Here is a 27639-nt window from a genome sequence, read left to right as displayed (position 1 = left end):
AGGTCTTCTGCCCATTTTTGGATTGGGTTGTTTGTTCTTTTGTTATTGAGCTGCAAAAACATGCCCTCTTATTTGCTGGTGAACAAAGTGGCAAGAACTTTCTGGAGCGATATTTGACAACCTTTATAAAAAGCCTTAAAGATCACACATTTCCTTTAACTTAGCAATTCTACTTCTAGATATTCTAAGGTAATAGAGATGTATACAAAGATATATGTATACTATATTGAATTACTATTCATGAGAGTGAAAAATAAGAAAACAATCTAAATGTTCAATAATAGAGAATTCATTACATACATTTTAAATAACTATATGATAGACTTTTATGCAGCACTTAAAAATCCTATTACAGAGGAAAATAAAAGGAGAAATGCTCACAATGAACATTTTAATAAAAATATGTACATTGTTGTGTTCAAAATGTAAAAGATTAAGTCCAAGTAGACATAAAGACTGGAAGGAAATACACCCCACCTTTTCAGTGGTTCTTTCAGGGTGGTTTTTATTTTAATTCTCTATACAATTAATTTGTCTTGCCGCTAAGTTTTCTACAATGAAAGTGCAACATGTTTATCATTAGAAAAACAGGTTGGGTCTCAATATCAACCCACAGGGGAGTGCTATACCACTTGGGGGGTTGTAGACACAGCTTGGGGTGAGGGTAGCCTCTGAAGCTTCCTTCTATGTGGTGCTATCAGGAGCTGACGGCAGCAGCGTACCACAAACACAAAGGTGTGGCCCCACCTGTGGCCACGCCCCGCTCACAGGGCCTCCTTCCTCCTTCCCCTCCACGCCCCTGCCTACCACCCTCACCCTGCCGGCCCAGCCCTGGGTACCTGTGTGGGAGCCCGAGAGGGAGCCGAGGAGCTGAGAGTGCGGGTTGTGGCCGTCATGCACCTCCACCACGTCGTTGAGGGCCGTGTAGAAGAAGGCAAACTGTCCAAACACCACTGCGGAGGAGACACGGTGTAGAGAGCTCAGGGGCAAGACGGGGCGGCCGTGCCGGGGGGAGCCCTGGACAGCTGGAGGAGCAGGGCAACCTCAGAGGAGGTTGTCGGTTCATGGGGCTAATGCTTGCTGAGCCTTTCCACTGGCTGATTAGACACTGGGTACAGGGATGCGGGGACCTGGGAAGGGTCGGGCTGGCAGTCTCCACACAGGTCAAGATGACACTGTGGACTGCACGAGCAGCCAGGCTAACCCTAGTCCTTTCTCAAGTTGCAGTGGCAGCAGCTACTCTAGGAAAAGGAAGAGCCTTTCCGTAACTTCCCCCGTATTCCATGTTGATCTCAGGACCCTGTATTTTCCTTCACTTCTTCTTCGAAGATCCAGCCAATGAGGGCATCCCCTGGATACAAGATCCCACACATTTAAGAGGAATGAGGGTGCTGAGTAGCAGCCTTCTCCTGGGGAAGGAGCGACTGTCCATGGAAGAGGCACACATGTCTACCGCATTCCCCTCTGGCAAATCCAAGGAAAGAGGCAAAATGACATGTATTGAGCACCTCCTCTGTGCTCGGTACCATGCTTGCCATGTAGGTCATCTTCTTCAACCCTGACTCTTCCAGATATCTGATTTTATAGACAAAGAAACCGAAGCTCAGAGGCTGAGCTCCCCAAGGCCACGCAACTAGCTCATGGGAGGGGGCTGTAAAACTGGTGGACCGTGACCTTGAGGAGTCCCCTTTCAGACAAGACCTAAGGGCCCTGTCATTTGATGGCTATCACAGGGGCTTTCCTCAAGTGTCCCATCTCTGCCAGTCACTGCTGGAGGGGGCTGGGGTTACTGCCCCTGTGGGGCCATGGGGGGCACAGCTCCATTTCAGACCCTGGTACATTCTGCTTGCACTGGTCTCCCATTTGGCTGGGTGCATCTGAAAGCAAGTACCAGGGTAAGCCCTTCTCTGTTTTGGCTTAAGCCTTGAGCATGTAGGAAGTCGGATGTGCGTGCATGTGCCTGTGTGTGTGTGTGTGTGTGTGTGTGTGTGTGTGTGTGTGTGTGTGTGTGTGTGTGTGTGTTGAGGCTGGGAGGGACTTAGGCCAAGGAGTTGACTGCCTGCGGAAAGAAAGCATTTGCAACGATGAGGATAGTAGTGAGTGGAGTGAGAGATTTTTAGCTCTCAACTCACGGGCAGAGGGGAAGGAGGGAGAGCCTGTTTTGGTGCCCTGAAAATGGGCACTGGGCTTCCCTGGTGGCGCAGTGGTTGCGCGTCCGCCTGCCGATGCAGGGGAACCGGGTTCATGCCCCGGTCCTGGAAGATCCCACATGCCGCGGAGCGGCTGGGCCCGTGAGCCATGGCCGCTGAGCCTGCGCGTCCGGAGCCTGTGCTCCACAACGGGAGAGGCCGCAGCAGAGGGAGGCCCGCATACCACAAAAAAAAAAAAAAAAAAAAAGAAAATGGGCACTGAGTGAGGGGTGGTGGCAGGGATATTTCCACACTCTCCCCTACAGAGGTGAACAGGATGGGCAAGGTTCCCGATTTCACACAGTGTGCATTCTAGTCGGAGGAGACAGTCAAAAGTGAAAAAACAAAACAAAACACTTAAGCAAATAGATAAACAAGATAATTTCAGATAGTGTTAAATTTTAGAGGGAGTGGGAGAAAAGTGATAAGGCAAGGCAGTCCACTTCAGATAGGGGATCAAAGAAAGATCTATGAGGAGAGGGTGTTAAGGCTGAGACACAGGCTGGGGACAAGTATTTCCGACCTGAGGCAAAAATCTGCACCTAAATCCCTGGGCTTAGCATCAGTAAAAAAGAGAAGATGCTTGGGACAGATCACGACGCCTCCTAGAATCAGCTCTCCACATACAGGTTCCAGCTCAGTGAAACTGCCCAGACTTGGGGCTGGGTGCCTGCAAAGGCATGAGCTCCTTATTACTGGAGGAATTAAGTACAATGTGCAGCCCAGCTATCAAGGATTCCGCTCTGGGTGGCAGGTGGGATTGGACAACCTTTCAGTACTTTTCTAACTGTGATCCTACAGGTCAAAAGCTCCTGCCACATGAATGTGCTGGGGAGCGTGTGCCCACGCACACGAGTGTGCAGGTGCTGGTGTGGGAGTGGTGCCCGGTGGCAAGAGCTGTGGGTAAAGATGAGGCTGGGAATTTACAGAGGGCAGAAAACACGTCTCTCTCGTCTCTGCAGCTCTGGTTCCCAGCAGAGTGCGAGGTCCCTAGGAGGTGCTTAATAAATGTTTGGTGAATGATCAGGCCTTGCCCCGTGCTCAGTCCATCCTATCTCTTGGGAAAAAGCAGCCAGTTCTCTGCAGGCTGCCCCATCTCAGATGGTCAGGATATACAGATGACCTTTACCCCACTAACGCCAACTCTGTTTAGAAATAGTTGTTCCTCTTCCTACAAAGAGGAGATCCAGGGAGAAAGCAGCCCGGCCAGTCACTGATTGCCCGGGTACAACCAGCCTGTGCCCCTCAGGAACTTCCTGAATCCTCCAGAGCTGCCAGGACTCTTAACTGTCCCACTGCTAACCAGGTGACAAGGCTGGCTTCTTTTTGCCGGGGCCTCTTGGAATCTGGAGGGTTCTTTGCCTTTGCAGGGCCCTGACCTGCTCCTCTCTTTTTTTCTTGCTCATCCTACCAATTGCTGCTGGACCAGGCTCCCGCTCACAGACGGAACAGTGGAATGATGGGGCGCCCAGCTCCCTCACCTGTACGTTCAAGTCCAGCTCAGTCCCACTCCTTCCCTTCTTCCTGGCCCTCCGCCACCCTCCCCTGGGTTCCCCAGTCAGCCTGGGTCTGCAGCACCTCTATGCAGACCTGGGCTGGGCTAGGGAGCCCCTGGTGCACCCTGCCTTCCCTCTGTCCTGGCTGGTCCTCCCTAACCATCCCACCCTTGGTTCCAGCAGGTCTCACTGGTCTCTTCCTCCCGTGTGTATCAGGAGTGTACTCTACAGCCCACTGAAGAGCAACGGCACGCAGCTGTCCTCTGAGGGAGACTGCTTGGCCCATTGGCACAATAGGAGTGGATACAATTTGGAGTGGAATTGGAAGGCGTTGGAAAACATAAACAAATATACACAAAATCCATACCGTAGTCCTTGGGCACGGTGACAAAATACAGGCAGATCTGTCCACTGGTGTAGTTCTGGGGGTAGTTAGGGGACAAGACCACTCCATCTGAACCCACATACTGTCCCCCACAGGGGGCTGAAAAAGAAATCAGATAGAGGGCCACGTGACCTCACGGGCCTCTCATCAGCTGTCCACCCTCCGTCTGCTCTCTCAGCCTGACCTTCTGGCCCTGGTGGGGCTGCTCTGAGGTCTGAAGCCACTAATGTGGAGGAGGGGAATTCTGGGGACATGCCCTGCCCTGCCCTGCCCTGCCCCGCCCTGCCCAAAGACATCCATCCCTGGCGTGGCATGTGGCCTGACCCCTGCCCCCCGCCCCATGATGCTACCAAGGGCCCTCCTGGGTGCCGGCCAGTCCTTGCCCTCTAACTAGTGACACTGGCATTGGTCCCTGGAGGCCCAGCCTTGGTGAGCACTTTAGGAACCTCTTCTGCCTACAGGTGGGACCCGGAGATGGTCTGCCACCCCACGGCTGATGTCTGACCTGGGCACTTAGTGTCTGCACGACTAAGGAGCAGAGGTTTGCCCAGAATAGCCTGCTGGGAGCAGACAGCTCACGCGACCCAGCCATGGTCCCAGTCCCACGAGGGGTGGACCTCAGAGCCAGCCTCTCCCACCTGGGCAAAGGGGCCTCCTTACTTTTCAGCTTAGGTGGCCGCCATGCTCCTGAAGTTCCGGCACTCCATCCTATCCCTTTTGTCCAGACCCCATGGCTAACCCAGCTGCCCTTGGAGTTAGCCCACCCTGCTGGTCTTAGCTTTACACATCTGAACTCTCAGGGATTTCCCCTAGGACCGGGAACAATCTCAGGGTCACTTTTAGATTCCCCTCTCCCTGGTGTGGGCTGCTGGCATGTCTCGGGCCACCGCTGAGGACATCTATTGGAGTGGGGATGAGGACACTATGTGATCTGAGAGAGATGACACATTGACGGGGACTGGTACACCTGGGGAATTTCCAGCCCTTCTCATTCATGGTGAGCCCAAGGAGCCCTCCTGTGAGGCCCATGTCCTGCCTGCCCCTTCCCCTAGCCTCCAGCCCCTTCTGCCTCTGGCATGCCTTAGTTCCCTCCACCCCAGCCCTGGGCTCCAGCACCTGTGCACACTGGCTGGGGATGATTCCACACTGGCTTCCCATCAGGCCCCAGGATGCAGCTCAGGGTGGAGGAGCCCTCCACCTCATAGCCTCCCTGGCAGTAGTAGGTGATGGAGGAGCCCAGCTTCAGGTCGGACCCCACTCGCGTGCCATTCTTGATGGGACCAGGATCGAAACATGACTCCCGTGGGTTTTCTGGAAAAAAAAATAAACACGTATATACACACACAGACACATATACACAGAGAGCTCATAAGTGGCCTAATCCCAGGGCACAGGACCTATGGGGAGAGCCTGACTCTGATTAGCCACAGAACGCATGGGGATTTGGGGACGATGGATGTATTCTCTTCAGGTCTGGAAACCTCTCTAAATGTGGTTACAGACTAGGGCTGGAGAATGAAATAATGCCATTTGCAGCACCACGGGTGGACTTGGAGATTTTCATACTAAGTGAAGTAAGTCAGAGAAAGAAAGACAAATATCGTATGATATTACTTACATGTGGGATCTTAAGAAATGATACAAATGAGCTTATTTACAAAACAGAAACAGACTCACAGACTTTGAGAACAAACTTATGGTTACCAAACAGGAAAGGTTTGAGGGTGGGGGGGATAAATTAGGAGTTTGGGATTAACAGATACACACTATTACATGTAAAATAGATCATCTACAAGGACCTACTGTACAGCACAGGGAACTCTGCTCAATACTCTGTAATAATCTATATGGGAAAAGAGTCTGAAAAAGAATGGATATATGTATAACTGAATCACTTTGCTGTACACCTGAAGCTAACGCAACATTGTAGATCAACTCTACTCCAATACAAAATAAAAATTAAATTAAAAATTAAAAAAAAGAAAGAAACTAGGGCTGGAAGTCATTTTGGAGAGTGAAATCTCCGTTCTTCTCCCCACATTCTTGCCCTAACCCACAAAGGAGGGAGTTGCGGCTACACCTTTGAGGCTGTCTCTCACCCCTGATTCACTTCTCCCCCGGGAAGGCACGTGCTGCTCTGACTGGTGGGAGCTGACAGTCCTAGGATCGTGTCTCAGTAGTGACCAGGTCACTGTGGTGAAGGTCAGTGCTTAGGCACGGTCCACCTTTGCTCAGCTTTTATCCTGCACGCTCAACATGGCGGCCTCCTGGTTTTCTGTCTGTGTGGGAAGCAGGGACGCTTTTGGAGATGCTTTCTCTTCTCTTTCTTTTGCTGACAGCTGTGTTGCTGGCTGGGTAAGTAGGTGGAGCTGATACCAGCTTTGCAGGCTGTTATATCCATACCTTGAAGGCACTTCTGAGTGTATGGGTACTGATATTTAGATTTAGAAAGAAAGTAGGAAACCCCGTTTTAGCCTCTGGCATGAGTCCAGATCTCCAATGCAGTTTTCCAGGGCTTTGCATTGGGGTACTGAGTGTTTGCCAGCTTATTAAAACAGCAGTATTTTTCCGTTTGACTACTGATGCTTATATGTCTTCCCAATCAGGCATACCGTGGCTGCACCTACGCTGCATCCACTCTGTCCCTGGCACTGGACAACAGTGAACTTGTTGCTGCCAGAGCCACTGAGAGTATTAGCTGGGGCTCCAAGTCTCTGGAGAAGGACACTCACTGCACAGCCTCCCTCCCAGCAGCTGGAAATCCCGAACAGCTCCTGGGAGCCAACGTTCACATCCATCTACTGCTGCCTTTCCTCATCCTCCTTGTTCCCGAACCACTGATGGTCAAGAGCCCTGTCGTCAGGGCTGGGCAGTGTCAGGAGAATGCAACAGAGTATCAGGATACCATCGAAACCCTGGAGGCTACACTGCGGAAGGGTCTAGAGATGGGGATTCACAAAAGGTGCCGACAGCCCTTGCAGGAGGAACCAGAAATTCAAAGGGCAGATTTAAGGAGGAAAGAGCCAGAACAGAAGGGATCGGAGTTCAGAGATGAATAGGTCAGGAGGAATTTCGCTGAGGTCTGTCCTTGTCACCTGGGTACCTTTAAGCTGCGTGTATAAGAGGCAGGCATAGCCTTGAGGGTGTTGCTCAGCTGCAGATCAGCCCGTTGACTGATGGGATGGGACTCTGAGTCTGTGATTCAGTCAAGTCTAGACACCTGCATTTGTGCCCTGATGGTGGGATGGCCCTGCTCATTGTTTTTGGCCTCTAGGCCCTGCCTAGAGCTTATTTAGGATGGAGCAGTCCTGGATACATTACTAAATTTAAACTCAGGTGGGACCCAGAAAATGGCTCCTCACCTAACAGAGGACCCCTCAGTGGTTTCCTCATGTGCCCTGTGATGTATCACCTTGTCCCCCACTTCAAAGCTGTCCTCCCCCAAAGCTTAGTGGCTCTGGCCAGAAGGCAAATGACCATTGGGTGGCCCATTTGCGAATTGCAGAGATACAGGGAACTGTCACCAGGTCTTCTATTTCATCTGTCTTTTTAATAAATTCAGAGTGGGTCAAATCTTATTTGAAGTTCAGAAAAATTAAGTAACGTGGAACCAAGTTCACATAGCTCATAAGAGGCAGAACAAGCTGTGGCACTCAATGTCCATCCCCCCACTTCATCCTTATAATGGAACCCAGGTTTTATCCAGAGTATCAAGGCCCCAGCTAAGATATATACCTTCCAGCCTCCCAGGCAGCTAGATCTGGCCAAAGAGAAGTAAACACAGTCAGGTCAGGTCGTTGCCTTCCGTCTCAGAGTAAAAGCCAAAATCCTTACAAGTCTACAAGGCCCTGTACCTTCTGCCCCAGTCCTGCCCTCTATGACCTTGATTCCTATTTGCTAACTTTGCTCCAATCACATTGACCTCTGTGTACAGAACATTTCCCCATCTGCACGGCTCCCCTGTTACCCCTTTTAGGACTTAGCTCAATGACACTTCCCTGATCAGCTCTTTAAAACTGTGATGTTCCTCTCCCCAACACTCCCCATCACCCTTCTCTGTTTTATTTCTCTGCACTGAGGTCAATATTATCTCATGCACCATATAGTTACCTTATTTTCTCTATCTCCCTCCACTAGAATGTAGGTTCCACGAAGGCAGTTTTCCAGTTTTGTTCACTACTGTGGTCCAGTGCCTGGCATACGATTGGCACTCAATAAACATTTCTTAAATGGATACGTGTGGGACTTCTAGAAAGGCTGCTTAAGGGAAAGTGACTCAGGTGAGAGAATGCTCAATGACCCTTCCTTCTTTCCTCCCTTCCTCCTTCCCTCAGTTTGGAACTCAGACATGATGGCTGGACCTCCAGTCACCACCTTGGACGCTGAGATAACCCTGGGATGGGAACCACGCAGCAGGTAGAGCAGAAACAAGAGGAGCCTAGGTGGAGCCACTTCAACAGCCCTGGATGACAATACCCAGATTTCTTTTACAGGAAGAATAGACTTCTACCTCATATAAACAACTGTGCTTTTGGGTACCTGGCACACTAGTGTACCCAGCTGGGTATGACTGCCCCGAACTTTACACTGTGTCAGAAAGTCCTTTCCTCCCTTCTCTGTGTGGCAAACTCCTACACTTTTCAGCGCCACCCTCTCCTGAGCAAGTGTCCTGAACGTTGCCTTCTCTCTGGCAGAATTCCATTTCTCTTTTTTTGATTATCTTGGTAGGTTGTCTAAGGGTATTTCTTTCTAGTGGGTTCTGAACTCCTGGAGGACAGAAATCAATCATCTATTCTTCTCATGACCCTGGCAACTAGCACAGAAGTTGGCCCTAGGGCTCTATCTGGCACATAATAGGGGCTTAATAAATGGATGCTGAGTTGATTGGCTGAACAACTCCGGGCTTAGAAAATCAACAGCCACATCAATGATCCAACTACAGATTCTATTCTACCATTGCTCACACGTCAGAGCAAGAAGAGCTCATCATTCTAAGCATCATCACATTAATAATAATGACAAGGCTAATGATAATGATGATAGCCCCTTACACAGGAATATCACTTTGTAATTTTCAAAGCACTTTCCAATCTGTTGTCTTATTTGTGTCTCATAATAGCCTTTGAAGCAGGCAGGGCCAGGTACGCTACTGTTCCGGTTATAGATGAGGAATGTGGTGATCAGAGAGGCTAAATGAGTTTTCCAAGCCATTCAACTATTAAGAGGTAGAATTAAAACCAAAATCAGGTCTTCAGGCTGCCAAACCAGAGCTCAGCTGTGAATGATAAAACTAAATGACTAAAACAGCATGATGATAATAATAAACCCCAAGCCCTCCAAAATGGGAAAATAAAAAGAATCAGATTCTTTTTGTCCTAATAGATAAGGCCCATTTCCAAACACCGTAACAGCAAAATACTGAAAATAACAACCCAGACAGTAAGGAACTTTTAAAAAGGTTGGATTAGAGCCATCCACTGAAATATAAGCAATCTTTGAAAAGAATAGCAAACGTCTTTGACTACTAATATGGAAAGATGCCCAAGATCTATTGCTGGGCAAAACCCAAAACAAAGCAAAAAAAAAAAAAGCCAACCCATGTTATAGAGTAGTATATATGGTGTGATCCCCATTCATATAGAACAGGGATCTGCAAACTACAGTCCACTGACTCGCTGCCTGTTTTTGTAAATAAAGTGTTACTGGAACACAACCATACCCGTTTGTTTACATATCGTCTATGGCTGTTTTAGCATTACAACAGCAGAAGTGATGGCAACACAGACCATCTGGTCTGCTAAGCCAAAAATATTTACTCGCTGGCCCTTTACAGAAAAAGTTTGCCAACCTCTGGTATAGAATGTATGTTATTTATATGTATATAAAACATTTGGAATGAGATAACAAACCATTAACACTGGTACTTCAGGGGATGGTAGTATGGGGAGATGTTAAGTTTTTAGAGCACATCTTATATGCTTCTGTATTATTTGAATTTTTCCAACAAACATGTGTTACTTTGAAATAAGCATAAATGAAGAGATCTTGAATTTAGAAAGACAGACCATGGGAGAGCTGGGTGGTGGGAGTAGTCATGGCAGGAGCAGATGTGGAAAGCCGGTGGTAATTCCTCGGCCTACAGTGTTACTTCCAAGGGCTTGAAAGAGAAAATAGGTACTTTTTAGTACCTTTCAGTAAAAGATGACTCATCTTGGCCTTTCCTGAGTTATTTCAGATTCTCTAACACTTGCTTTGAACTCTTCATCCTTCTGTCTGAAACCCTCTCCACTCTTGCTCTTACACAGGGGGCTTCTTCTCAACCTTTAGGTCTCTGTTCACGTGTTACCTGCTTGGTGAGGCCTTCGCCATTCTGAAGTGGGCTCCCCATTTCTCTTTCTTAGGATAGTTTGTTCTTTCCTAACTTATGCTTCTCGCTTCTTGTTCGTCTCCTTATTTACTGTCTGTTTCCCTCACTCATCTTTACATTCCCCTCGGGTGGGGACCCTGACACTTTTGTTCACCTCTGTGTCCTCTGCACGCAGCACAGGGCATGGCATGAAGTAGGAGCTTAATAAGTATTTGTTGAATGAATGAATGGTTACTAGACACGTGTATGGATGTCCTAGCCTGTCCCTCCCTCCCCAGGAGGAGGCTACCACACCTGCTGCAAGATAAGAATAAAGGTCCCTCCCACCCATCCTATTGGTTTCTCTGGCCTGAAAAAAGACACTAAACCTCCCTGGGACTCATTTTTAATAACTGTGTTCAAGAGACAGGATCCTCCTCCTTCCCTTTGCATCCTTCTAGCAGAGGGTAAAACTACCCAGGAGGCTGCATTCAGATGAGAAGTGTGCCAGAGCATGGTGTAATAGAAATCCACAGTTGACATGACTGCATTCAGAATCATCTCTTAGAAGGCCTGCCCAGAGATGACTAACATAGCACAGCCACCTTCCAGGAGCTTCCAAGGGAACAGAGACATCTACAAATCCACCCCACCCACCCATCTTTGCCTTGTAATCAGGTGGGCTTCCAACATCCCATTTGTAGTAGAAATGTCTGTCAGCCTAGGATGTGAACTCCATGGAGGCCGGGACTTTGTTTTGTACCCTGCTCTGTTCTTAGCCCCTATAACAGTGTCTGGCACATAGTAGGTGCTCAATAAATATTATTGAGTGAACAAATGAATCAAAATGTCTGATCTGCCTTTGTCCCTTATGCAAAAGCCTAATCCACCACCTAATCCACCTAATGACACCACTCAGTGGATACCTGACTTAAGCGTGTCAATCTGATGGTCCTCTGGGATTTGGAGTTGGGCTACAAACTGGGAAGTGATTCAAAGCCAAGAGTGAGGCAGCCCTACTGTCCTAGGAGAATGGAGAAGCAATGAAAATTGATCTGCAGAGAAAGGCGAATGTAGCACGTACTCAGAAAGGAGCAGGGAGGAGACGGAGTGGCCCCGGAGATGGAGGAGGGTGATTTCAACCTCCGATTTTCCCATCCTGATTGTAATCCCCTTGGGAGGTCATGCTTCCTGTCCTTGGGCTCTTGTATTCTAAAAATGTATTCCCTTTCCGTGTTAAGTGAGAGTGAGTGTTTATCATCTGTATTGTTAAAATACAGAATGCTCTTTAGCTTAAATCAGTTTGGCTGTTAGTTGTTTTCTTATAATAAAGTCTTCTTTCTGTCTCAAGTTGGTTTAAGTGTTTCTGTTTTTCACATTTTTTTATAATAAATTGCTCCCTTTTCTGCTTAAGTTGGTCTGAGTGAGTTTCTTGATATGAACTAAATGATGCCTCACTAAGATGGGATGAAACTGTTTCTGCTTCCCCCTTGGGAAGCTGGTGGGAAATGGGGAAAGGGCCCTGGTCTGTTCACCTTGGGTCAAAGGAGGAGTTGACATGGGTCAGAGAATGGTTTTCACTGGGCTAAGCCCAGCTGAGTCTGGCAACACCTCTCCAAGTTGGTCCTCAAACACCTCCCAGAGCAGAACCCTTGAAGCCACAGCTCCTAGGAGACCCAGATCCTCAGCATTAGTGGAGCCCTGGATCTCTCTGCCTTTGGACAGAAGATGGCTTCTAGATAGAGGAGGTCAATTCTTCTTTTCCTAAGAATCCACACCTGCCTGAGTGTGCAAGTCCTCCATAGGCTACCATCTCAGTCCAGGGTGTTCTATGGACTCACAGGGAGTAGAGTGTCTAAATTCTTTGCCATGGATTGGAGAAGTATACAGGACACACATACACACACATCACGAATATTCATATATTTCCCACACTCATATATATATATATATATATATATATATATACGTATATATATAAATCCCACACTCCCATATATATATGTGTGTGTGTACAAAACCTCATATTCATACTTTATATCTTCAATAAACAGAAAAGAAAATCTACTTCATTCTACTGGGCTAGCCCCATGAAGAGAGGTTTTCCCTTCCAAACAAGGGCAGAACGAATGAAATATCCATCACCCAGGAAAAAAAGGCAATGGAATGGAAGAAATTGGATCAAAGTATGTGACAACTACCTACTGGTATGGGGCACGCTGCTAGGTGCTGTGCCTATTGACCAGCCCTCACAACAACCCCTTCATATGGTGTCACCGTCCCTCTTTGACAGACAAGGAAGTGATGTCAGAGAAGTTAAGTAACTTGTTTAAGGCCATATAGGTGATAAGTGATGGCAGTTTCCCCTATACAGATATTGAATATGGGGGAATATCGTCTAGTTCTTGGGATCCAGTAGCAGAGTAGACCCATTCCAGGAATCCAGGGATCCTGGGATATGGAGAAGGAGACCATGGGGTAAGACAGGGTGTCCCTGGGCTCCATCAAATGGGCTACCTGACCAGAGGCTAGGGACATAGTAGAGGGATCACCCATGTTAGGAGGTGCGTAATCTGAGAAGGAAGGAAGGAGGGCAGCTCCAGTTCTCACCAGGTACCTCCCACCCCAAGCAGACACATTTATTTGGCACTTGTACCACAGATCCTCATAAGGTGGTAGAGGGTGCCCCTCCCCTCTCCCCAGTAATTGGCCTCCTTCAGCTGCTTGCCTGGTTCAGATGGCAGCCCGGAAGGCTTTATTCTCTGGAGCTGTGTGTTGGATCTGAGGACCCCTCTAGATATGGTCTTGGGCCAACAGCTGAACGTGGAAGGGGCTTCTTTGGGAAAGAGGACCTAGAAGTGTAGCTCTAGCACATGGATTCATGGAGAAGACTTGGGGGAGAGGCGGTCACAGCCAGTTTGCCAGGAACAAGGTGACCAGGGAGGAAGCTGAGGGAGTTTCTGCCCAGTGGCCACTGTAACCAGGGATGATGAAATGCAGTCATCTTGTAAGAGGCTGGAAGTGGTGACATCTGGGGTAAAATTTTAGAATCTCTGTGATGTAGGAGACCCAGGTGGGACGAGTCAGGTGTGGCTCTGGTCATTGCTAAGGCCTGGCTGGGGTTAAAGGATCTCACTTGTGGTGGCTCCAGGTGCCATGTTTGTGTGACTTCTGGCTGTGCTCAGCCACTTGAGTGTGCATTTAATAAAAGATGCAGTTGTGCAAGGTTTAGGCATTGGAAGGACAGGGGGGCAGGAAAATTGAGGGGACTGATGAGAGTGTGATTAAAGAGATGAATAATAATAAAATGATGATGATGATACGGCAGTGGGGATGGTGGTGGGAGGAGCAACGGGGTTCCCAGGCTGAGTCTAAGTCATGCCTTCGGTTAGAATGCCACAACTTGTGAGTGTGTTTGTTCTGACATCAGCGTGTGGAGATTGAGTACAGGAGGTTTATCGAATGGCAGGTGTCTGGAGGAAGAGAGGAGGGCAAAGTATCCACTTCCCAGGCCAGCCCCATGAGAAAAGATGACCACAGGCAAAACATTCTCTAACTTGTACACCAAGCATCTTCTAGGACTGTGTCTGACACACGGCAAGCGATGGAGAGTTACGAGGATTTCGGTGAGTTGATGGATGTGAACTGCTCAGGACAGTGCTGGCAGTTGGCAGGTGCTAAGTTAACTACCATTATGATTGGGATTGTTTGTGAACTCGTGTGAGATATTCCCAGGAGTTGCCACAAATATTTAATTAAGGGACACCTTAAAAGGTTGCTGAGGTCCCACATTATGCAAGTGGGGGACATGAGCCGGGAGCTTTTTAATTTTAACTGGTACTGTGACCCCATTTGTACACACAGGCTGATGAGGCCTGGGTGAACTTGGGTTACCGTAGCAATAATAAAATCGATCATCTCAACAGGATCTACAGAGTGTTTAGTCCATAGCGGGCATTATCCTCACACATTTCATTTATACGTATAAAATATCTTCTGCAATATAACTATTATTACCACCATTTTATAGATGGAGAAATGGGTTCCAAGAGATAATAATTTGCCAAGTTCACAAATCAAGCAAAAAATGGAGCTAGGATTTGGATAACGGGGCCTGGGCTAGTTAGAGAAGAAGAAAAGGTCAAAAAGAGAATAGCAGAGTAGAAGAAGGTGGGGTGCTCGAGAGCCTGGAATACCCCTCCTGCTGCTGCTACCGTGTGAACATTACAAAATGTTTGTAAGGGGCCAGAGCCCAGACCAAGGGCTTTCATGCATGGACTCATCAATTATGTTTCTGTGCTGTAGGAATTATTCGACCATTATTTTACAGATGAAGAGATGGAGTTTCGGAGAGGTTCAATAACTTGCTCAAGGCCACACAGTAAGCATGAGCCTCGCACCCCGTTGATCTGTCAATGCTCTTGACTGGGCAGGGACCAAGACCTGTCTTTGTAAGCAAATTTTTATTAGAACACAGCCATGCTCATTGCTTTCTGTTCAGTCTTTGGCTGCTTTCATGCTACAAGGGCAGTGCTGAGTAACCGAGATAGACTGCATGGCTCACAAGCCTGAACTATTTACTGTCTGGCCCTTTAAGAAAAAATTTGCCACCCTGGGCTCTCGACCCTCACACTCTTCAGCTCGCCTACGTTAATCTAAAAGTGGAATGAGGATAAAAGGATGGGATAGCTGGAGGGATGAGAAAATGTGATCAGGAGGTATCAGAAAGCGTCCAGTCTATGACAAGGAGCTAGAGGAGAGCTGAGGAATGGCCTTGGGACAAAGGTCCAGGCACTGTGACCTCAGGAGCTGGATGGGCTGTCCACATGGGTGCTGAAGTTATGCAGGAGGGTGGAACGCTTCGGGGTAGAGAGGAGGACTGAGCCTCATATCAGAACCCTCAGCAGATGCAGGGGCGTGGCAACGAAGATGTCAGCTGATGGCATGAGCTGAGGTTAGGAGACTCAAGGAGACCTAGGCATGATCCTCACAGAACAAGGAGCGAAGGGGAGTAGTGACATGGAAACAGAAATGAGATGCAAGGAAAACGTGAGGCCCCTTTTCTCCCAGGCCTGGGGCACCTGGCTGTGAGGGACTAAGCCACCCAGAGGGCCACAGAGAGGCAGGGGCTCTGCAGGTGGCAGCGGGCTCCCCGTGATCCTGTCCAGCGCTCTCCTTGCCACACTACACCTTCCCCACCCCTGGCCAGGTCTGGCCAGCCCTGCTCTCAGTCACCTCTGCTCCCCGGGCCCTCGTCACCTCTGCCCCCGGGGCCCTCGTCACCTCTGCCCCCAGGTGCCTCGTCACCTCTGCCCCCGGGGCCCTCACCTGTGTAGTCGATGACGAAGCCAGCGTTGCTCAGCGACGCGTCGCTGCGGAAGGCTAGGAAGAGGCTGTTGCTGCTGCTTTCGATGCGGCCTGGGAGCTGGGAGCCGTAGAAGCTTCCTATGAGGGGGCTGAGAGAGTCCCGTCCATCGTAGATATGGAGGAAGTCATAGCCAGGCTCCAAGTTAAAGCTGGGGAACAAAAACATCCCACCCCCATCCCACTAAGGTCAAATAAAGACGGTACTGGCCTCGGGTTCGACCGAAGGACAGGGCCTCCGTCCCACCAGCGCCCAACCCGAGACCTACTGGCGGGGAGGGGGAGGATGAAGCCCCCGTGACCTCCCAATAGGGAGAGAAGATGGATAAGGCAGCCTCGGGCGGAGGAACCAGATTCTGGCATCGGTGTCCAGAAAGCTGGAGTTGAAAACCTATTTTAGCTGGAGCTAAAATATTTTAAAAAATTGAAATATATTTGACATGGCATGTACATTTGAGGCATGCAACATGTTGATTGGATACATTTGTCCATTGTTGTATGATTGCCATTGTAGCAATAATTAGCACCGCTGACACATCACATAATTATCGTTTCTTTTTAGTGGTTGGAATAATTAAGATCTAACCTATGAGCAAGTTGGATGATGATAACACAATATTGTTGTCTATATTTACTACACTGTGCACAGAAGGGAAAATCAGTTACTAGCTCTACACACAGAGTGGTCAGAACCCAGGTCTCTTACCTGCCTCTAATGTCTTTATACTGTCCATGCTGCACCCCATTTTCTGAGGGGAAAGAGCTACTCCACGAGCCATTCCCAGGCAGGACGGGGCCTATTCTGATGAAGGACCCTCACTTTATTCCTTTACCCTGGGACTGGTTCTCAGCTCTCCTCAGGATCTGCTCCCATCCCACTCCTGGCTCTCACAGGTGTGCCTCTTTCTCAGCAATCCTGACCCTAGTCTAGGAAAAAACTCATTTTACAAACTGTCTTAGCTTAGCAAATTGAATATTAAGAGTTTTTGAGTGTAATTTACCCTATTGGAATGGTTAGCATGAAAATGATGGAAAATACCAAGGACTGGCAAGAACGTGGAGCCACTGGAACGCTCATATCCTACTGGTGGGAGTGTAAATTGGTTCAACCACTTGGGCAAACTGTTTTGCAGTATCTACTAGACCTGAACATATGTGTGCCCTATGATGCAGCGGTGCCACTCTTGGGTGTACATCCAACAAAGGCAATTGGTGCCAATCAAGAGTGTAAAGATGGAAACAACAGAAGTAAATGAGTTTGCAGAGAATAGAGTTCTGATGCAAACTGGTTCATAGCCCAACCAAGGGCTAGGATACTCTGACACTCCACTTGGCAGGACCGAGAACAAAATGGCGGTTCTACCCTTCAGCTAAGACACGGTAGAGAGATGAGGCCATGAAATATCTAGGACAAAAGGGGTAGGGCTGCAGAGAGACAGGACGGGGATCTGGGAGGATTGGAGGTGGAGCCAGGTGTGCACTGGCCTCCCTCTTACACAGCACCCTCTCACACGGGTGTCAGCTGCGGGGTCACCCCACCATTCCTGGGTGGTATGGTCTTCTTGCTCCCATAGTTTAGCTTCTTCATTGACTCTTTCAAAGGGCACCAGGGAAGGGTTTGGGAGTGGGTCAATTTGGGTCACAAATTATGGCTCCATCACTTCCAAAATGCCTTCCATCAATCATCAGGTTTTTATCTGATCACCCTCAGTATGCTGGACACTGTGCAAGGTGCCCAGGATGCAGGGATGTGTCAGACATCACCCCTTCTTCAAGACAGTGATGGATCTGAAGGAAATGACAGACGTGAAGACAACAAAGTCTAAAGTCTGTACAGGCATGTGGGAACACAGCACCAAGTTTGTGGGGGAGGATGGGAATGAAGTTTGTCTTGGGCGTTAAAAGACCCTCAGCGATTGGACAAGGAGGGAAAAGGAAGTCGCTATGAAGGGAGAAACAGAAGCAAAGTCACGAAGGCATGAAATAGTTTTGGAGACTGTGAGTAGCTCAGTCTAGCTGAAGCTCAGGGGTTAGACGGGGTGGGGTTAGGACTGAGTGGGGGAACTGAGGGGATAGGTAGGCAGGGGCCAGATGGCTTGGAATGAAACTCAAAAGACTGGACCAAAAAAATATCCCAAAACAAAACAAACAAAAGGTTTGGAACCTTAATTTATAGAGAAGAAGGAGCCATTATAGGATTCAAAAATAAAGGATACACTTGTTTCTTTGTTTGTTTTTGAACAGAGGTATAATTTATACACCATGAAATAATCAGCTCTAAAGTAAATCACTCTCAGTTTTGACACATGTATATCAAGATCCAGAAGGTTTCCACCATCCCCCAAATTTCCCAGGTTCCCCTTCCCAATCAGTCTTCCCCGCCCCCAGAAGATACCACTGAACTGATTTTTATCACCTTGATTAGTTTTGCTGATCCTAAAGTTTCATATTAGTGGAATCATACATTATGTACTCTTGTGTGTCTTCTTTCAGTCAGCGGGAGATTTTGAGATTCATCCACGTTGTTGCATGTGTCAGTAGTTCATTTCTTTTTATTGCTGAGTAGTATATTACCGTATGTTAAAATGGAAAATGAGGCACATATTTCAGCGTTTTCCAGTGTCAACATCACACTGACAGCTAGCTAAAGACGAGATTGGCACAGAAGGCAAAGATGGGGAGGAACCAGTTAGGAGCCTATGGCAGTAATTCAGACAGAAAACAATAAGGGCTTCAACCAAGCCAGCAGCCGGGAGAATGGAGAAGAAGGGAAAATCGGAGGTTAAGGCAGCGGAGGCTCCATGCCTTGGCCACTAACAGAAAGAGCAGTGAAGGTGGATGATGGGGCCGCTCCCCCATTTTCAGAATAGAGTTCATCTGTGGGGAGAAGCAGGAGGCTTAGTTTTGCATGTGTTGTAATTGAGGAGCCTGCAGGCATCAGACAAAGACCATACAACAGTTGGCTATGGAGCCTGCAGCCCACAAGAGAGTTTGGGCGGGTGGTAGAGGGGAGTCTCCAGTTTACAAGAGAAGAGTGAAGCATCGGAGTGGATGAGCTTGTCCAGGAAGGAGGTGTGGCGAGAAGACAAGGAATCTGTGACAGAGCTTGGCAAAGGGCAAAGGGCACGAAAAAGAAGCCACAAAGCCCCGGAAGGAGCTGGAGGGCCAGCGGGGAGTAAGTCCACAAAACCAAGGGGAGAAGCAGGGGAAGGATGGAGGGAGTGATGAAAAGGATAAAGCATGGAAAGTGCTATTTGGTTTGGCAGCCAGGAGTGCATGGGAGTTTCAGAGGAGTTTCCAGTGGAACCGTGGAGGAAGAAACCAGATGTCAGTGATGTGAAAGTGAACAAGAGGTGAGCAAGGAGAGAAAAGCAGAGACAATTCTTTTGAAGAGTTTGCTTTTAAAAGAAACCAAGGAGATCGTGCCGGAGCTTGAAGGGGGAGCAGCTGAGAGACACCTGGGCTGTTCCTACACTGGGGAGGCGGATGGGAGAAGCCGGTGAGAGCAGAGGAGGAGAATTCAGAAGGGCAGGGGAGAAAGGACCCAGCAGTGCCCTACTTTCTGCATCCTAGCATCTTAGCATCATCAGAGGTTAAAAGAAAGAAAAAGAAATAATAATAGCTACTTCATAAATTATCCTAAGGATTAAATGAGACAATAATATGTGTGAAGCCACGGAGCACAGTGCTGGGCACACAGGAGATGTTCAATAAATGCTGGTTTCTCTCCTTTTCTGGACTCCTTCACCCCCCTGGGATGAAACCCCGCTCACAGCAGACCTATGTATACTCACCCAGAGACCCGGGTGTGCACCCCTCGCTGCTCTGAACCCTCCATCTCCCACCGGGAGGAAAGGTACATACATGTTAAATACCAGGGCGATGACGTAGTCTGGAGAGACGGTCACCTTCCAGTCACACTCCTTGCCTGGCGGGTAGGGTTCTGGGTAATTTGGTGACAGGATGACTCCCGATGGTCCCGTCAGGTCTCCCCCGCAGGGAGCTGAGGAGAGAGGAAGATGAGGATGAGACTGTCCCCTTCACCTGGTCACCTTTCAGTGGGTATTTGTAGAGGAGGGACTGCGTCTGATACACCTAAATTAGAACTTGGCTCCAGGGGCCCAGGGGAGGGTGGATTTTAATGGGCGTGAGGTTTCACCTTCCAGTGATGGAGGTGTTTGGAACAGGATAGAGGAGGGGCTTGTACAGCATTGTCAATGTACTAAATGTCACTGAACTGTTCATTTTTCAATGGTTAATTTTATGATATGGGAATTTCACCATGCTGTTATTAAAAAACAAAACCAGAATACCTGGCTCTGCCACTTCCTGGCTGTGTGACCTTAGGGAATTTACCTAACCTCCCTGGACCTCAGTGTCCTTCCTCTATTGCACAGATAATACCTCTTTCATGGGGTAGTTGTAAAGATTTTAGAGATGTCTGTTAAAGCACTTGGCATACGGTACGTAGTCAATATATAGAGCCATCACTAGGCTTTTAGATATGAAATACGTGGTCTCCTTCCAGGGCCTCACATCCTGTCTCTGGGCGAGCTTTGTGGTCTCATTAAGTGAGCTCATTAAGTGCATGAGTCCCAGTGCACTTAATGTCAGGAGGAGAGGAAAGCAACCATGTGTGTACCTGCCAAGTGTGCCTGGCCTCCTACACTGCCAATGCTCTTGGCAGCTGCTTAGGGCTGCAGATACCTTCCAATTTTCTCAGAGGCCTTTGTCCAAGAGATCATGTGTTCCTCCGTTGTACAGAGATATTACAAAACCCCAATTAGTCCACAGCGGTCCCTCTCCCCTGAGATGATGGGCCTTTCCAGGGGCAGGGAGTGGGGAGGTGGCCAGGGATACAGCAAGCGATTCATCCAGAGCCCTCTGGGAGCACTTCCCAGATCCTGAATCAGGTTCTCCCCCAAATGGCTGGGTTACTGCACCGTAGCATGAGGGTCCGATAAAGTAGAGGCTGGGGGTGTATGGCGCCGCTAACAGGAAAAGATGGCTGAGACTCTAAGCATGGCTTGGTCTGAAAACCTCAGGGCAGCACTGGAGGTTGGCGGTACTTTAGGCAAATAGTGAGCCCACAAAAATGGACATGGAGGCGGAAGCCAAGGGTACATCCAGGACTGAACTTTAGAGTGGCCATTTGCTGGTCCCAGAGCTGAGCTTAATTGCCTCAGTGTAGCTTTTACTCGGGGTGAGGTTAAAGGGCTGGATCAACCCCCAGCAGGCTCTCTTTACAAAATGTTAGGTCTTCAGACCAGGCCATTAAAGCCCCAGTGGTGGCTGAACATAAAACCCGAGGCGTCATGAGTAGTGTGGGTGTTTTTCTGTGGAGAACATATCTCAAGTACCAGCTTGAGTACCCGAAACACTCAAGTGGGCACCTATTAAATGCCAGACACAACGTACAGCATTTTAGATCCATTATCTCACTTCTGTCTCATAACAACTTGCTGAGCTATGGATTATTCTTCCTGACTCAGAAAGGAGGAAACTGAGGCTCAGAGAGGTTAAGCAACTTGCCCAGAGTCACTCCGAGACTCAGACCCACATCTGCCTGGTCCCAAAGCCCGTCATTTCCCCATTCTTCTGCACTGCCTCGGAACTGTTGGCCGCAGTGGGAGTGGAGAGGGCTGTCCCTCCCTGCAAGCTGGCAGGGGAGGGGCCCCAGGAGAAGAGATTCTAGGAGCGAGGATGGTCCCTCGAGTCTGGTCTGCCTTGTATCTCACTCACTTCTTCTCCACTGAACCCTCTCTAGACAAGATGGTTAGATGGATGGGACAGACTAGAGGCCTGCCTGATAAGGATAAAACCTTGGACTTAACAAAGCAAGACCACACAGCGCAGTCCACAGAGAGTGGCCCTACCCAGTCTGGGCTAGAAACACAGTGACGCAGCCAGTGAGAGTAGCAAGCCCAGTCAGGGCAGCAGTCCCGGCTACCGGGGCATCTTGCCAATGATGCCTCCATTAGGGCAAGGGCTGCTAGGCACGACCTACCTTTACAGCCCAGGGGTTCCTTCCCTTAAGCTGCCACAGGTGGGGTGAATCTGGGTGTTTCATAACTGCTCCCGTTATTCTTCCGCCAACCCCCAAAGTGCCCTCAGTGTGTTGGAGTTCGTGGCCCCCGCCCTGGCCCAGCTCCCTGTCAGATGGCTGCCCAGTATCGGACAGTCAGGCATCTGCTTCCCACTCAGGACCCCGGCGTGGGCCTCAGCGCCCTCTGCCAATTGTCCTCAGGGCCCTGGCTGGACTCCTGGGCTGCTTCACCCACAGGACAGACAGGTCCCGCTGCTTGGGCGGGGCTGGCTGAGGGGCACAAAGTCTCCCTTCCCCTTCTAGGCCCAGGCACTGGCCAGCAGGACAACTGAGCTGTAGGAGACTAAATGAGGCCTTGGTGACATCCCAGTGGCACCCCATCCTTTCAGCGGGTACTCAACCAAGCTGGACCAGAAGCCAGGTCTCCCATCCAATCCTGGGCACCGGCGCCCCCTCGCCCTGCCGTCAGGCCCGGTCTGCTCCCCACTGAGTTAGAAGGAGAAGGCAGGCTCCATCCTCAGGCCCAGGCTCGACCTTACAAACCACGTTGCCCAGGTTGGAATGGGAACAGGTGATCATTCCAGGCGGCTAAAAAGCGGGCAGGCTGTGCCGACAGGTGAGAGTTGTGAAAAAGACCATTGATTTCGACGTTACACAGTCCTGGGTTCCAATTTTGACCCGGCTACCTCCTAGCTGTGAGTTTGTACAAGACTATCCCACCTCTCTGAGCCTCTGTTATCTAATCTATAAAATAAAAAAAAAAAAAGAGAAAGAATAATGACGATAATGGCCTCTGACATACACAGCGTTTACTATGAACGAGGCATGGTTCTAAGTGCTTTACAGCATTATCTTATTCAATTCTCAAAACAACCCCATGAGGTAGGTACTATCATCTTCCCCGTTTTACAGGGCAGGAAAATGAGGCACAAGGAGATGAAGTGATTTGCCTAAGGCTACACAGTTCGTCGTGGTGAAGCGGGACTCGAACCCAGGAGGTTGGAATCCAGAACCCGAGCTCTAAACTTACCGCACGGTGATTTCGTTTGTGAATACGTAGGTACAACGTCTAGCCCAGCACCTATCGTGCGGATGACACTCAGCAAACATTTGTTACCTCCCTTCGCTTCCTCCCTATAAAGAAGGGGGATGAAGACCGGCCAGACCCGTCCTGGCAGACTGCCAAGCGAGCTGGAAATTAGGGGCTTGTCACTGGGCTTTCCAGACTGTTTGAGAGGACAGGCAGATGTTCACTTAGTTGCGAGGTACATTTCCCCACGCCGAGCGCAGAGGAGTGGGTAACGAAAGCTGAATTAACCTCTCTGCTCTGCTGGCTGCACGTTTACTGGGTCAGAGAGTGGAAGCAATTTCCCCAAGGCTACTGAACTAGTAAATGGCAGAGCCAGGAACTAAACCTGGACGTGTCTTCTTCAGTCTCCTATACTCTCGCAACGTATCACAACGCATAGTTGAGAACTGAGCTTGCTCTGGAACCCAGGTCTCACCTTCCTGTCTGCAGCACATTCACAGAGATCCAACCACACATACCCATGTGACTCCCCATTGCCACCGAGGGGCAGGAGTTAACGTCAACACCAGGCCTCAGAGCATGCCCAGCAAAGGCCAGTCCTCAGATGCCTGGATAGTGCCTCCCGAGTCTGTGTGCAAAGAGGTGCGGGGCGTCGCCGGGGTGGGCAATGCTGGGGTGCATCTCAGGAAGTCCCCTGAGCCCACGTCCGGGGTGGGAATCCGTGTGGGAGGTAGGAAAAGGAAAAGCTTTGCATTCAGACTGAAGTGGGTGTGACTCTTGGCTCTGCCATATCCTGGCTCTGTGATTTGAGGCAAGATACTCAAAGTCGCCTAAGCTTCAGTCTCCTCTACTGTAAAATGAGGGGATGGTACTCATTACAGAGAGCTGCAGGGAAAGTTAAGTGAGGTAGTGTAAGGAAATGTCCAGCTGCACACAGTAAGGACTCCACGACTACTGGTCTCTTCTAACAGCCATCGCTGATACAGCAGAGAACTGCACTCAGTATTTTGCCTGAGGAAAAGAGCCATGTGGACGTGAGCCCCTGGAACGTTTGTTTCCATCAATTTCTCTTTCTTTCCTGTCCTCCTCTCCCTTCAAGTTCCTTCCTCCTCCCAGCCTTAAGAAACTGGGGAGCAGGATCGATTCCTCAGGCACCAGCCCTTATGAGCTACATGACCTTGGACACATCACAGAGCCTCCACTGCTTCATCTGGCAAATGGGAAGATTTAAGGACTAAGGACAGATCTGGAGAACCAAAAGCCAGGCAACCAATAATTTCCTTGCCAAGAGGAGGAGCAAAGGTCTTTCCTTTACCTCCAGGTCTGTGGGTGCCCTTCTAGCGCTCCAGGTAATAGAAGGGTCACTTCAGAACCTGAAGACCCTTGCTACCCGAGGTGACCCACAGTCCTCCTTCCAATCTATATGGTCTGGGTCAGGAGAAGAGGGACAGGCACACCTGGCTTAAAAATCTTTGGGGCCATTTTGGAGAGTGAAGAATTCATAGTGTGTAGAGTGTGGGTGTGTGAATGCGAGTGAGTGTGTGTATACATAGACATGTGAAGCAGAGCAGACTTTGAGTTTTCTGCAACTTTCAGCTCTTCTGACTCTCCTGGCCAGGCTCAAGATGCCACTTAAGGGGGTAGGAGGTCTGGAGCACACAAGTGGTGGGACCAGAGGGGAGGGGTCACACTGCAGCTGCTTTGTACCGATGCACGTTGGTGGGCTGGGCTGCCAGAAGAATCTGTTCTCGATCTTCACACAGCTGATCTCTGCACTTCCCTGCAGCGCATAGCCGGGGTCACACTGGAACACCGTGGAGTCACCGGCTTCCCAACTGTCGCCACTCCGGCTCCCATTCTGGGGGACCCCAGGGTCATTGCAGGATGTTGCTGTGGACACTGGGATAAGAAAACAGAGGAGGAAGTAGGGTTGCCTAGGTGTCTGCCAGACAGTGAGGCTCCTGGCTCAGCACCCTCACTGACATCACCACGTCCATCACCAGGGCCACTGCTGGAATCTCCATCACCTCCCGCCGGTGTAACAGCGGGAGCAACAGCGCCACATCTCCGTTCTCACGCCCATTACTGTCACCACCTCCACCACTACTTGTGACCATCACTTATTCTACTGGTACCCTCACCATCACCATCATCCACCTGTCCTGGAATACTATACAATGAGTTAAGCATGACTGCACCGCTATGACTGTAGGACTGAGTTCAATTTTGTTTAACGATACAAGCCTTATTACATAGATCAGCTTTGCAATTTTGCAAAATGTAGCTAACATGATCCGTATGAGGGAGTGACAAGGTAATTAAGCATAAACTCCAATATCCAACCAGAAAGGTCTGCAAAGGAGTTTGGGAGTTGGCCTGCCTGAATGCTGAGCAGTGGTTGAGAAGATGCTGGAAGTTACTAAGGTCGGGTGAAGGTCATGTTCTCCCTTGTATGGCAAACAACCAACAACTCATCAGACTGAAACCCGAGAGGATTCTGGTGTTTGTAGCAAGTGGCAAAGTAGAGCTCAAAATAAGTATAAGTAGTTGGGATGTATTAAAATTTCTGAAAACTCAGGAATTTGGGAGATGTTTGTAGTCTAATACCAGACAGCATAATACAGAGAAGGTGTTTTAAAGGCAAACATCAAATGAATGATGGAAGGGAGGAATAAGTAATAAAGCACAACTGAGGGAACAAATGGACAAAATGCAGCGTGAGAAAACACACCAAAGGAAATGGTACAACAGGAACTCCGGAGAAAAGATTCTGAGGCAACTGTATCAACCCTGGCTGCCTCCGCGGTCCCCGCCTGTGTCATTTCAGACTGTGGTCGGCAGGCCCCAGGGACAGGAGGTTCTGGAGGACACAGGATCCATAATGTTCATTGGCTTGGAGGGTCAGTTTTTCTCAGAAATTCTGGGAAAAATAACTTTTACACTAAGACAAATGAATTTATTATGGAGTAGAATGTAAGATTCACATTAGTTCTTAAGCAAACCAGGAAGCCTCAAAGAGATTTTATGCTTCCTACATCCCTCAGATGTCCTGGGGATATACATTCACCCTCCTCTGCTATTAGGATGACTTCGGTGGAAAAGCCCAGGGCAACTGTATACACTAATAGCACTAATTATACCATCTAGGATTGCATGGACGAGTCTGGAGTTGGAGTATCTAATAATACCTTACACCAGTAACGGCTAAGACAGTAGGCAACAAACTGAGGCCCACAGCCAAATCTGGCTCTATGCCTGTTCTTACAAATAAAGTTTTATTGGAACACAGGCTTGCTCACTTGTTTACATATTGTCTACAGCTGCTTTCATGCTCTGACAGCAGAGTGGAGTTGTTATGACAGAGATCATGTGGTCCACAAAGCCTGGACTTTCACAGAAAAAGATTTACCACCTGTACTTTCACGGAAAAAGCTTACCGACCCCTGGTTTATGGTCTCTTACACTCTCCTCTTTTGAGATCACATTTTAAACCTACCCTTTGCTTTGATCCATATTTAAATCATTAACACCCTCAGTGACCTGCTATCACTATGCTCCAGGCACATTGGTAAAATCTCCTTCCAGTACAGCCAGCTTAGCCCCCTCCATCTTCCCCCTATCCCTGCCCCCAGGGGCCTTTGCACCTGCTGGCCCTTCTGCCTGGAATGCTCTTGCCATACATCTTCCCATGCCAGCTCCATCCTGTCATTCAGTTTTCAGCTCCAATATCCTCTTCTCAGACAGGCCTCTTTGATCACCTTCTGGCCTCATCCCTTAAGCCCCTTCCATCAAATTTGTCACATTATCCTGTTTCGTTCTCTTCATAACACCATCTGTAATCATCTTGCGAGCTCATGTGTTTGCCTCGCTATTGTAGATCACCTGTGCATCTCTACAGGAATAGAGACCTTGGCTGGTTTGATCTCAACTGTATCTCCAGGGCCTAGAGTGGTACCTGGCACACAGTGGTGTTCAGTAAATATTTCTTGGGTGAATAAATAAATGAACAAACTATCACCATCAGATACTTACTGAATTTATTTATAAAGCCCAACAAGAACCAATCTTCTTACCACCCAATGAAAAACAGACTTAGCTTTCATCTCTAGCTTTACAGCGGACACATGTAAATGATTCCCCGGAAGAAACACAGCTCAGTGTTGGGACCATACCCAGAAAGATTATTTATAGGGGAGGCAATGGGGTGTGATGATTAAGGGCCTAGGTGGCGGAATCAGACACAGGCGTTTCGATCCAGGCTCTGCTACTTACTAACTAGATGACCTTGAATGAGAAACCTCTCTGGGCCTCAGAGCCCACATCTGCAACACGGATTAACGATGATGCCTGTACTTTATGGTTTTTGTGAAAATTATAAGAGATAATGTTGTAGAGAGTTTAGGGTGGTGCCGGCTCTATAGATGGCAGTGATTATGTTTTCCCCTCCTTCTTTGCTCCCGCTCACCTTTTTTCGTTCTCACTTTCTCCCTTTAATGCTCCTGAACATTAGCTGCTTGGCAAAGGCTCCAGGGAGAGGCTGGATCCACGTAGCACACACAGGATGTTAGATGTTACACAGTCATGTTTACTCAATAAAGCCAAGCCTGCACTAATCGTCCCTGGCATTTCTGTACAATCCCCCGTCAAACACAAACTATAATGTTAACATGGGGTGAGCCGTTCTCTCTTCCCTAGAGTAGTGCTGGTATTTGCTAAGCGACGACAGCAACAGGCAAGGTGACCTTTTGCAAACCTTGGGTACACCAGCACACCAGGCCAGGTA

At 48.8% G+C, this 27639-nt stretch overlaps 1 protein-coding gene across 1 annotated transcript in view; it reads right to left on the bottom strand.

Annotated features, from left to right (window-relative positions):
* Positions 1-27639, bottom strand: part of CSMD2 (CUB and Sushi multiple domains 2) — a 653863-nt gene that overhangs the window by 150851 nt on the left and 475373 nt on the right. The window contains 6 exon segments of the mRNA XM_055082266.1: positions 840-953; positions 4053-4169; positions 5187-5381; positions 15745-15932; positions 19645-19783; positions 24564-24755. Coding sequence (XP_054938241.1) covers positions 840-953; positions 4053-4169; positions 5187-5381; positions 15745-15932; positions 19645-19783; positions 24564-24755 — 945 coding nt within the window.

This window comes from Physeter macrocephalus, chromosome 3 (assembly GCF_002837175.3).
Source record: "Physeter macrocephalus isolate SW-GA chromosome 3, ASM283717v5, whole genome shotgun sequence".
NCBI lineage: Eukaryota > Metazoa > Chordata > Mammalia > Artiodactyla > Physeteridae > Physeter > Physeter macrocephalus.
This window is presented reverse-complemented; position numbering and strand designations above follow the sequence as displayed.